This window comes from Lepidothrix coronata, unplaced genomic scaffold, assembly GCF_001604755.1.
Source record: "Lepidothrix coronata isolate B3197 unplaced genomic scaffold, Lepidothrix_coronata-1.0 Scaffold14, whole genome shotgun sequence".
NCBI lineage: Eukaryota > Metazoa > Chordata > Aves > Passeriformes > Pipridae > Lepidothrix > Lepidothrix coronata.
The window spans coordinates 6,586,812-6,599,373 of record NW_016690194.1 but is presented as its reverse complement, the minus strand read 5'-3'; the positions used below and the strand labels follow the sequence as shown (position 1 = coordinate 6,599,373).

Here is a 12,562-nt window from a genome sequence, read left to right as displayed (position 1 = left end):
GAAGAGCATTTTGGGGTTGTACAAGGCTCATTATGGAACTGAAGGCAGGGAAAGGGAGGGCTCAAAGATGTCTGAGGGATAGCAACCTTGGGAAAACACAGAGATAAGGGGTTAAAAGGGTCCAGGACCAGTTACTGGGGCAGACAAAATGTCTTAGACCAGTTCCTAGGGGTCCACAGTGTGCTGGGAAGAGGTTGAGGTGATCTGTGAGTGATGGGGCTCTGTGGGTGCTGGGGCAGATACTTCGAGAAGCTGGGGAGATAAAGGATGCAGGATCAGCTCCTGGACAGCATGGTTTTATTTACTCCTCGTATGTACTCCTCGCTGTCTTGCTTCCAGCCAACAAGGAACTACAAAATTGGAGTTACTAAATCACCAAGCCTCAGCTAATAAAGTTTCTCTGATAGCAACGCATCAGCTCTGAGCTACCATACTGAGCTTAAACTGCCTGCAAAATACTGTGTGAAATACACACAGTATTAGCAAGCAAAGTGTGCCTACAAATCTGAGAGAAAGCCTCTTTTTTTAACCTTACTTTGTTTTTAATTCTCAGTTGGAGGGCAGTAGTTCCTCACACACTTTAAACAGTGACCCAGAGGAAAGAAGCACTCACATTTTCCTCCCTGCACAGCACCTGTGCTCTCCCACATCACCTGTGCAGTGAACAGGGGTGTGTTGTGTGGATATGCAGTGAACAGACCTGAAGGAGTGAGATGGATTAAAACTAAGCTGGCAAAAAACCCAAACCATAATTCATTTTCAAATCAGTTTCCCAATTAAGTCTGCACTTATGTTCAAAGAAGGGTGTTCACTCCCATACCTGGTAAATTTAAGACTTTTAAATAACATAAGGTAGAAAAGGCTAAAAAATTTAATGAATACTGCATCCATACAGAAAAAAAAAAAGGCATAAAAAAATCCCCTCAAAACATAGCAGAGTTTATAAGAGCAAGTAAAAAGTATACCTCAGTGTATTCAGAGTAAAACAGAATTTTTCATAAGAGAACAAGTTCTGGAACAAAGCCAAAACCAGGACTTCCAGATGCGGTCACTGACAGAGGAATTACAACTTGGCAGGAATAAATCCTCCAGCCCAGAAATGTAACTCAGAAGAAGCAAACCATACTCTGCCACTCTGGATATTACTGAGAAACAAAAATACTGAAAATTCAAATAAAATGGAAAGAGATGAAAAGTAAGGATGGATGTGGAACTGACAATGGGGTCATATTAAAATATACTGGATTGAATATCCCATTTCCAACTCAGAAGCCAATAATCTCTCCCAAACGAGGAGAGGGCACTAAGGACAGACTGGATGGACAACGTCATGGCAGAAAATACTTTAATTGTGTACTTGCATCCAAACAAAACACCTGTTCATCCAGAGTGGAATATAGCGTGCACTGAGATTGTAGCATCCTTTTAGCAACAGTCTGTTTATAACTTGCGAAGTAAATAAAACATGGAATAAATTTTGATGGCTTCAAAGATGTATTAGGCCAAAAAATCATGAAAAGTAGTACAAAATTAGATTTTCTGTATGTCAAACTAGGCAAAGAAAAAACCTCAACTACTTTGTCTCAGCACTACTCAGAGGACAAGACCCTCTGGAAAGCAATTAAATATTTCTCTTTCTCAAATCCTGACATATTCACACAGAACAGGATGCTCCCAGGCCTGTTTTCAATTTAAGGATAGTGGGAATCTTCTCAATGCCTCCTAGAATTTCTAAATAATTTTTAACCTGAGATACTACAAACTGGTACCTTTCAAGGGCTACATAAAATGTCATTCAGCAATTGAAAACAAAGACCTGAGAGAAGGGTCAGAAATGTCTTAGGCTGGGCTCAAATGAACTGGGACACTGAAGAAGTTGCCAAAACTTATTCCATTTGTCAAAAATACAGATAAACTCAAGGGAAAAGGTCTACATCATGATGCAGGCAAAATTTAGTCCCTGAAGAAAATATGTTCTGTTTTGTTTAATTAAACTGGAAAAAAAACCCCAACTTACACAGTAGTCTAAAACTTTTAGTTTAGCTTCTTTATTTATGTGAAAAAGACCCAATGGTTTAGTAACTGATTGAACAAGTCCAGTTTGTTCTGCTACACACAATATTAAGCAAATAAAAGTGTATTCCAGTGAAGTAGAAAATCATTAGAGCAAAGAGGTAAACATAGTAGTGGGAGTCTCCATTTCTAGCAGCTAAATTTAAGAATTTTTTTGTCACTTGTTGATATTTTGCTCTTCTTGTTCTAGTACTGTACTAGAACAAGACAAGCCATATCCATGTCCCTGGAAAATTTCCCCAAGAAAATGAGAGACCTCTGCAGAAAAGTTGATTAAGATCCCCCAAATGACACAGAGCCATGAAAATGTGCCTCTCGGGGGTTCACATAGCTCAATATCATTAGGATGGTTATTTCGGGTATGTACAAATAAAGGGGAAACAGTCAAATAGCAAAAGGGATAGAGATAAAAAAGACTGATCTTAGTTACCTCAAAGACCCATTTGTCCTGCAGTTACAGCTTTCTGATGGAGCTAAAATTCAACCACCCTCACCTTGAACATCACAACTAAGTATTTCTTAGCTACTTCAAGTTCTCAATATTTTCACCCATGTGTTGTTTTAACATTGGCTTGATCTTCTGCCAGGTTATGCCTTGAAAATTCATGTGTGACACATTTATGGACTGAAGTACCAGGAGAAAAATCTTAACCCAGTGTTACGAAGCTCTTCTTGCTTATGTATCTTTTACATCAGGCAACAGAAAAGAATCACAGAAATCACAGATCATTTGGGTTGGAAAAAATCTCCAAGGAGTTCAACCTGTGACCGACCCCCAGCTTGTCACCCAGCCCAGAGCACTGAGTGCCACGTCCAGTCGTTCATCGGACACCTCCAGGGATGGAGACTCCAATACCTCCCTGGGCAGCCCCTTCCAATGCCTGACCACCTTTCCAGCAAGAAATTCCTCCTGATGTCCAACCTAAAACTCTCCTGGCACAGTTTGAGGCCGTTTTCCTTGTTGCCTGGGAGCAGAGTTCAACACCCACTGGCTCCACCCTCCTGTCAGGGAGTTGCAGAGGGTTTGCAGCAAGTATAAACTCATCCAGCAAAGAGGGAACTGCGGGATCCTGCTTCTCTTCAATGCCATTAACAGAAGACAAAAAGCCATGCTTCTTTCTTCATGTGCTGTCAGCCACAGTCCACAAAACAAACTGACCCAGATCCAAGGACAAGGTGGGTCTTCCTCTTCTTCTCCCTCAGCTAGACAGACATGCTCTCCTGAGATGTGCCAAGTTCCAAGCCTCAGAGCCGCTCAGGACCTGAAATAATGTGTTCACCAAGACGGATACCATGCAGAAAGTGGTTCACCTGTTACCACAACCCAGCAGGTGCTCTCCTGGAAGAGGACAGTGACCCATTCAGTCAGGTACCAGCACCAAGAAGAGGATGCAGATCTAAAGGCTGGATGACCAGGTGACACAAGACCTGTGGCTCCAGGATCTCATTTCACAAGCTCTAAATTAAAATCTACTACCTGCTTGTGTTAATTTTTAATGAATATAAAGTGAAATCAGTTCTGTTTACATGGCTCCTGTCCTGAGCAATTCAGAAGCTGCCTGGTTCCTTTTGCGTTGCCATGGCACTGCAGATTAGCTGAGGTGACTGTCGATGGGGGGAGGCTGGAAAAAGTGCCTCTGCAAACCATTCCACATACCTTCATTAGATGATTTTCATTTAGATTATACTGTAAACCTTGACCATTTGCCACACAGACGTTTCCTCAGGCAAACATCACTGCATGGCTGGAAGCCCTACCACATCCTTTTTTACAAGAACGTGATTCAGGTGATTCAGGACTTCAGTTTTGAAGTCAAAATTCCATTTGTTGGCCTTCAGCATCATAATGGTTTACTTCTTCTTTCTTACATTTATTTCCCTATCAGGGTTTTTAAAGAAACACTCATTCATTTGGCATATCATTAATTTTTTCATTCATATGACACATTTATCTCTAACAAAAGGCTAATCCTAGGGCTTGTTTCTAATAAAATAGTATTCTTCCTGAAATCAACTGGAATCAACTGGAGCACAATCACTTATAAAAGGTAGAAGACAATGAAATAAACATGAATTATAAATGTGGGTTTTCCTATAATCCCCCCATGAATTGCAAATAATACACAACTAATGCATTGTAAAATTTATTTCCGTTTGGAGAGTGGACTTAGGTTTTTGAAATTAGTATCAATTTATTTGCAATAAAAAGGAAGCGGAGGATTACAAATTGAGTTTCATACCTCGCTTGGTGAATAGCTTCTACCCACTCATCTCCATCAACTTCATCCTCACAACGGAGCTCCAGCGGCTTCTGCCCTTCATGGCCAAAGAGAACAGTAAAGTAATGCTGCAAATTAGAACAGGGGGAAAAAAAGAAGTTCAGAAACTCTTAAATAAAACAGATATATAAAATTAAGGAAAAAAACCCAACACAAACCCAACAACCCACACAGCAAAAGAAAAAAACAGCCACCAGAAGACTTTTTTATACTCAGCCCAAAGCACTGTCAGCCCAAGGAAGATGTTTTTTAAGTTTTAGTCATGAAATAGAGATTGAAGTTGAAACTATCCTGAAAATATTGCCCTGTGTATCAAGGTAATAGCTTTCATGATATTTATTGTTATTGTTCTTAAGCTTTCACATACAAGACAACAAAATACAATTCCTTAAACAGCTCCTACAGTCAAGTATAATAATAGAAATACAATGGAGTGTCTGTAGCTCCTTCTTGCATTTTTTCACATAAAACTGCACCTGGCTGTATCTTATTCCTCCCCTTTCCATAAGAACAAATACCTTTCTCAATCATCACACTCCCAAAACTTTTTTGCCCTTCTTTCAGGAAATCTCACCTATAACTGTCATTGCAACAACTTTTTGTTTTCACAAGAAAATGTTATTCACACAAAAATTGTCATATTCTTTGATAGCGTTTCTTGCATGAAGGGTCTTGCCCAAGGTGTGTTCCACAGAACACAAGATTTCAGAGAAGTTTATGCTTCTTTCAGAATGTACTATTAATAGTATTATCTAGTGAGGAGGGCAGAACCCCCAGTCACCTGCCTTAAATCCCATTTCACAAGGTTGCTTATTTACAACCTTATTTTGCATAGCTTGCATACCAACTTACAGCTGGGTAGCAAAATGAATTCTTCCAACTCAGGTAAAAATAGGTGAGACAACAGTCTACCTAAACACACATCTGTAATTCTCCCAGGTGCCCTACATGCAACCATTAGTAATCCAGATGTTTCACAGGCAGTGGGACCAGTGAGGGACCTGCCCACACATAAAAACATCTGGTTATTGGGTTTGATGTTATTCAGGAGCTCTTCCAGCTAAACCAGATCTCTCACTTCTCCTCACTCCCCAGAACTGCTCAACCACTCTTCCACCTGTGAAGAGGGAACCAAGCACAAACACACATGGCAGAGATTCCTGTCTACGGTCAGCAAATGCCCAGCTTGCTCCAGTCAGCCAGCAAGGTGTATAATCTATGTGATCTGCATTCTCACATGCCTTTAGCACGTTTACAACAGTAAGAAACCTGAAGTGATGTCAACAAACACCCTTCTTTCCTGGGGACATCACCTTTACAAAAACGCAGCTGTCTCTGAGAACACTGACATGCTCGGCTCCTTTTTGGATAATGTGAGTAGCTAAGAGGTCATTCCATAAAGATAAAACTATTCATTTCTGCGTGGTATTAATTTGCTAAACATTATTACACATATACAAAACACCTTCCATGCAAAAACCACCAGCACTGCGGGATTGCAGACAGACACAACAGAAACAAGGCCAAATAAGAAGCAGCATTCACATTTAACAGGCTTTAAATAAGGAAGTTCAGATCCACTAAATTTCAGAAATAAAAAAACTCCAGGGCACAGACAAGGATTAATAAATCAGTAAAAGGACAATCTTATAAAACTGTGGGGTTTTGACAGTGCGTATCACTTACACCTGAATGCCATGAAAAAACCTTTTAATCAGGTCCATAGGATTCTCCATAGCAGTGAAAGATAAAAACTTTTATAACAACATAGTGCAGCTGAAAATAACCTACAGCACAGTGAAAAGTGCAGCAAGATTACACACAAATGTGCTCTGTTTATAGAGTGAAGTAGTCTATTTAAAAAAAAAAAGTATATTTAAAGAGAAATCACACTGTTCAGTACTGCATATTATGTAACAAGTTATTTGCATTTCATAAAGCTGCTACATATAAAATTACAATAAAGACACAAGTGCAGAAAAGCACGGGATTTAATCTCATTGTGTGGGGATTTAAGTTAAAGGGAGAGAATATTACAGTCCTCCCTACTTTTAAAGTGCCATAACTCAGACCCCTTTTGAGCAAGACTTGTGGTGATATGGTTGCAGAATTTAAACTTAGAGGTTTGCAGTAACTATGGTGATAGACAGGCTCTAAACACTTAGTTAGACCAAGAAAATACATAAATTTAAACAAACTTAGGGGGGCTACTACAGTAGGACTCAACTAGGTGGCAATTAAAGGTAAATTATAGAAGACATTTGTTTTCTGAAGCTACTTCTGAAATCATCCAAATCCTTCACCCCCTCAGACACACATTTTGCACTCAAGCATCAGTATAAACTATCACTTCATTTATCCAGAAGCAGTCAGCTCTAGAACAAGCAAAATGTAAGAAAAATATCACAACATGCCTCTGAAAAGAATCTCTAAGTCATCTTTGAATTATTTTTTTTAAATTAACATTGTTCATGTAAAAAAACTGATTTACTATGAGAAAATAAGATGGTATCTGTGAGGCACTATTACATTATCCATTAAATGTTGTATGTGAGTGGGCCCATATATATAATTATATAGAGACATATATAATTTTAGCACTGCCATTCAATACTAAACAGTGCAGCTTCCACATACAACAGTACAATACAGGTGAAAAACACCCTTCTGCATACACAGTAGTTTCTTGAAGTGGTAACAGTAAATATTTAAGAATTATACCACATATTTACATCAACTGCCTTCATCATCATCATTCATTATGTCTGTTGGATTAGCAGGCAGGCACTTGTGTTTCAAGTTCAGGCCATGGTTCAGCTGGACAATTTTGTTGTTGTTTATTCTGAAAATCCCTGGACTCATAGAAGATAAGATGAACATTCTGTATTTTGACATAAAATAGAGGAAGTAATTTCATTTTAAGGTGTCTTTTCAGTATTCAGGTGACACAAGCAAAATGTTAAGTCTTCATTTGAATAAAAAGATCTTTGGCTGAGTTCTCCAAGGTAAAGCTGGAGGGAAAAAAAGGAGGAGGAAAAAATACCTTGCACAGGTATGAAGGCATGACTGCCACTCAAGGAAAGAACAATGAGATTAGGGTTTATCAAAAATATTGTTGTGTATCACTCCTCTGACTTGCACCTGGGGCTAATCAGTTCCTTCCTAAGATGAAAAGGAAAGACTAAGGAATGAGCTGATGGACACCTCTGCTCCAGAAACAAGACTGAAGCAAGATTAAGACCCTGAGTGAAAGAAGTCCAGTACCAGAGCACACTAATTGTGGCTGTGGGCTCCCCCTGACAGCAGCTCACACTGCAACTCTGCCCTTGTAAAACTGCCCAAATGATGGCAAATTCAAAATAAGACAGCAAAAGCTCTGAAGGGGACATGCCTTCCAAGGGGAAAAACAAGCATTATTGTGGTTTAAAAAAAAAAAAAAAAATCAATCAAACAAACAAATTCCCACCAACAAAAACCATAACAAACAAACACACCAAAAAACCAACCAACCAACAAAAAAACCCTCAACACAAATGATACATGCCCTGTGACAGAAACACTACTTTTAAGACCACTGAGGAAGAGCCTTCACCAACACAGTCACTCCTAAAACCGAACTTCCTCGCAGCAAAATGATGCTCCCCTTGGACTGTCCAGGCCATCTGCTGTTCATGGAGTGAAAGTCACACTGACACAGGCAGCACTCTCTCCAAGGCACGGGGACAACCCACAGCTCATTCTCCTCCCTCCACCTCACATGAAACCCCAAAGGACGTCTCTCCTGTCCCTCACCTCCTGCCCCCTGATAACTCCATGCCTGTCCCCTTGGTTACTCCTTTCCATACCCCAGCACCTGTAGAAACCTGACGTGTCTTTTCCATTTGTAAATTAGTGGTGATGCTTTGAACAACTCGTTACTGAAAAACCAGAGGACCAAGAGGACACAGGACTTCCCACGGTGGTGCTGATCCCTGTCACAGTCAGAGTTGCTGCTCCCCTGGACAACACTGCTTGACAATTCTGCTGCAGCTCCTGCCTTCAGCTCCTCCTAAATTTGGTCAGCACCGAATGTCCAGATGGAAAAGTTTACCCTGGAGAAAGGATGCCTGTGTCGACAGTGGTTTTGTTATCTTATCCACCCATCAGCACATATCAACATGTAAATTGTGTTCTGAAGGACACCAAGGTGACAACCAAATTGTGTTGTATTGTGGGTTTGCAAATGATTATACTGTGGTAAAAACTACTTGCACCTGAACTGCTCTTCTCTAAACTTTTCTTACTAAACTTAATAAAATTTTAAAATCATATACTATAGAATTACTATTTTTAAAACTTAATTGTGGTGTGACTTCATTAGATGCCATTTCCTGATTTTTCAGTGATTTATTACACACTCCTGTTTTTTTCATTCAAGCCAGGACTTTGAGGGTAAGTTAAAAAGAAAATTCCAAGCATCAGTATTGGTAAGAATGAAAATTTCAGATGCAAAGGAGTGGTGAAAAATTTGTCTGTGTCTTTTGTACCAAGATTGTTACAAAAAAAAATTAAGAGCCTTAACAAAAGCCTGTCTTCAATGTGAGGCATGAGGAACCTTAATTGTTTGACGTGTTTGTTACCTGGTGTTTACAAGGGCACATTACAAACCTTTGATGCTGAAAAAGGTGGCAGAAGTGATTAATTAAAATTTAGGATGACAAGCTAAAAATACTTCTTGACTTCTAAAGACATTTTCATTTCAGAATCTGGAAGCCTGTATGCAATCTGAAGTGTTAGTAAATTACTAGGCAAAAGAGAACAATCACTGCAGCAATTGAAAACCGCTCAATAATCCCAGGAGGAAAAGCAGCAAACTGCATTCTAAATCAAAGCAACTTATGCTACTCAAGGACACATTAACTCATCAAGTTTTCAGATGTGTTCTACTGATAGTATTTCACCCAGCTTCTCAAATACAAAACATGACGTATTCTGTATCTCTTACATCCTGGGGAAAGGGAAGAAAACAAAGTAAATATGCTTGGAAGAAGGCAGAATCTCTAGAAGTGAACAAGTACAAAAGGATGAGGGTATCAAGGTGAGGGAAATGTTTGGGAGAGAAGTCAGCAATCACTCATGGAGAAAGACTATTTACAAGAGTATGTAATGATAGGACAAAAGGAAATGGCTTCAAATTGCCAGAGGACAGGGTTAGATGGGATATTAGGGAAGAAATTCTTCCCTGTGAGGGTGGCGAGGCCCTGGCACAGGTTGCCCAAAGAAGCTGTGGTTGCCCCGTCCCTGGAAGTGTCCAAGGCTGGGTTGGATGGAGCTTCGAGAAACATGCGCTAGTGTAAGGTGCCCCTACCCATGGCAGGGGGTGGGCTTTAAGGTCCCAATCATTCTGTGATTCTGTGATCATTGGATCAACAGCTTGTTAGTGGGAAGGAGAGTGTTGTACCTTGAGCCAAGGGAGGATAAATGCATGGGCTGGATTTTCCCACATCTTGAGACTTGCTGTGCCACTGCTACTGAGAAGAAATTCGCAGCCTATTGTTCTTAAATTAGCATGAGAATGGAATAATGGCAGGAGTAGCAATTTTTTTAAAAGTTTCCAGGGAGATCTACTGAGCCAATACACCAATTGGTAGAAGCTATAATAAGAGCAGGATTAGTGGACATCAGAATTAACAAGATGTACTTGGGAACAGTCAGAATGGCTTTTGTAAAAGGATGCCAACTCTTCTAAACCCAGAGGAGTTTTCAGAAGGGGTCAACAAGCATTTGGATTTCGACAATGAGGTTTACAAAATGCTTTTGACAGATATTTAGGTTAAACACTTAAGTATCTAAGTCTTACAAGAAAAATGTCCCTCCACGCATAAAGAAATAGAAAAACCCCATCTGATCACAAGCTAAGAAACAGAGCTGGAATATTGGAACATCTGTCAGTTCTTACAATGCAATAAGGTCATCAAAGGACTTCCTCAGGGAATTGTGTTGAGGACTGGGACAGGGACTACCAAGGATGACAAAGTTTATTAATTATTCAAGATGGTAATGATGAGAATCTATTAAGAACAACTGCAGACTCAACATGCCCGAGTTACTGGACAGCAAGATGGCAGATGAAATTAATTGTGCACAAATGTAAAGTGACATATGTGAGGAAAAACATTCCGAGCTTCACATGTGAAAAGATGGGCTCTGTGCTTGGAACTACCATTCAGGAGTAAGATCCTGGGATAAGTTCTGTGAAAACACCATCCCAATGCTCAGCACATGCCAAAAAATGGCAAATAAGGGTAGAGGGATGACTGGGAAAGAAGCAGAAGAAAGAAAGTGGACAAGGCTATTATGCTATGAAACATCCTGAATACTGGGAGTAGCTTTGGACCTCCTGTCACAGAAAATGCAACATAAATTGGGAAAGCTTCAGGAGATAAAAGTGGCATGGAAAGGCTTCCAAGTGTCCAAACAGGATAAGTAAAAATTTAAGCTAAGACTCTTCTGTGCAAAGAATGGACAAGAGGCAATGGTTTTAAACTGGAGGAGGGTCAATTTAGATTAGTTATAAGAAAGACATTTTTTACTGTGAGGGTAGTGAGGCCATGGTAGAGGCTGTCCAAAGAGGTAGTGGATGTCCCATCCTGGGAACATTCAAGGTCAGGCTGGATGGGGCTCTGAGCAACCTGATTTAGTTGGGAGATGTCCCAGCTCATCGCAGGGAGGTTTGGACTAAGAAACCTTTAAAAGGTGCCCTTCAACCATTTTATGATTCTGTGAAAGGAATAGCTTTGGGGATACAACACAGGTTTGCAAAATCGGAAAAGGATATGGAATGGATGAATAGGGTTCCACAAGTCTATTTCTCTTCAAATTAGAAAATAATTCTATTAACCAAATGTCAGAGAAATCAGCTTCAAAACAAATAGAAGAAAGTGGTTCTTCATGGAACAGGCAGTGACCTGGCACTGCTCTTTGGCAAAGGAAGTGGTAAATGCAGTGACAATGGGAGCCTGGAGAGCTCACTGTACACAATTTCTGAGCAACTGAACACACAGAATTCACATATGAAAAATTCAAAGAGTTCTGAAGCTGAAAATAATTGGAAACTTAAAGTCATCTTAGAGGACAGGGAAAGGAAAGTAAAATATGCACCTGAATTCATGCCTTACCCAGCATGTCCTCATGGCCAAGGTGCGAGACAGGTTATTAGACTGGTTGGACCTTTGGTCCACCCAAATAAAGCCATTCTCATAGTTTTGCAGGAGCTAATTAAACTTCCCTTGACGGTATGAGAGTCTTTTAAATCGTTCAAATTGCTTTGCATTGCATTATAAACAAGATACTTGCATTAAGTATCTCTTACTAATTGTCTGGAGTATTTTTTCCTTATTTTGGGTTTGATTTTGGTTCTTTAAAAAAAAATAAAGACGTAATTTGCAAAACTGGTAGAGAGCCACTGGAATATTTCGGGTTCCGTGTTTCTTTGTGATGACACTTTGGGATTAAGAGGGTTTTTTTACCATCTTAATGTTACATGACCTTCCCTGGCAAGTAGAAATCTGGTATTTCTAGAGGTAAATGAGAATAAGGGTTTTATAGGCTAAGAACACACTAGAAGACATTGATTTGGATTTCCATCTCCCACATTGTGGAGAGTCAGAGGTGGCCTTTAGTGTCTGCTCTGGCTTTGTTTTCAATCTGGACAAATAGATACTACCTTATATTGGATGGCAGATGAGATGGCTCGATGTATTCTCTCTAACCAATACTGGATTAATCAAGTTATAATCTGCTCCATAAAATCTGACAGCGAATCATCTTCCTGAGCCATCCTGCAAATATTGCCTGGGCTGAGAACAACAGCATTCTGAGGTAATTATATTTAAATATGCATGCAGCAGTTTTTGAATTAGGGAGATTATACATAAATGTACCTTGTTTTATAAACTCTTAAAAAATACCACACCCAACCTTCATACAAAACAGAAATCAAGGAATACATAAAGGTCACTGAAGACCTTAATCCTCAGGCAACTCTGATGACTTGCATTGAAATTACATCAAATTACAATGGTTATAGCATTTGTTTTCATGGATGAGAGACTCAGGCTAATATAGCCCCCATAGCTCTATTTCCAATGCAGACCATTTGTACTTCCGCAGCAGTTTATCAATAGGGAAAAATTCTACCACATAAAAGGGAATTTCACAAAGTAAAGCCT

The 12,562-nt window shown here is 39.7% G+C and overlaps 1 protein-coding gene across 2 annotated transcripts in view; it reads right to left on the bottom strand.

Moving 5' to 3' along the window:
* Positions 1-12,562, bottom strand: part of RASGRF2 (Ras protein specific guanine nucleotide releasing factor 2) — a 123,906-nt gene that overhangs the window by 78,285 nt on the left and 33,059 nt on the right. For both annotated transcript variants that reach the window (XM_017806114.1, XM_017806113.1), the window contains exon 2: positions 4,314-4,420. In XM_017806114.1, coding sequence (XP_017661603.1) covers positions 4,314-4,420 — 107 coding nt within the window. The remainder of the gene's footprint in view (positions 1-4,313; positions 4,421-12,562) is intronic.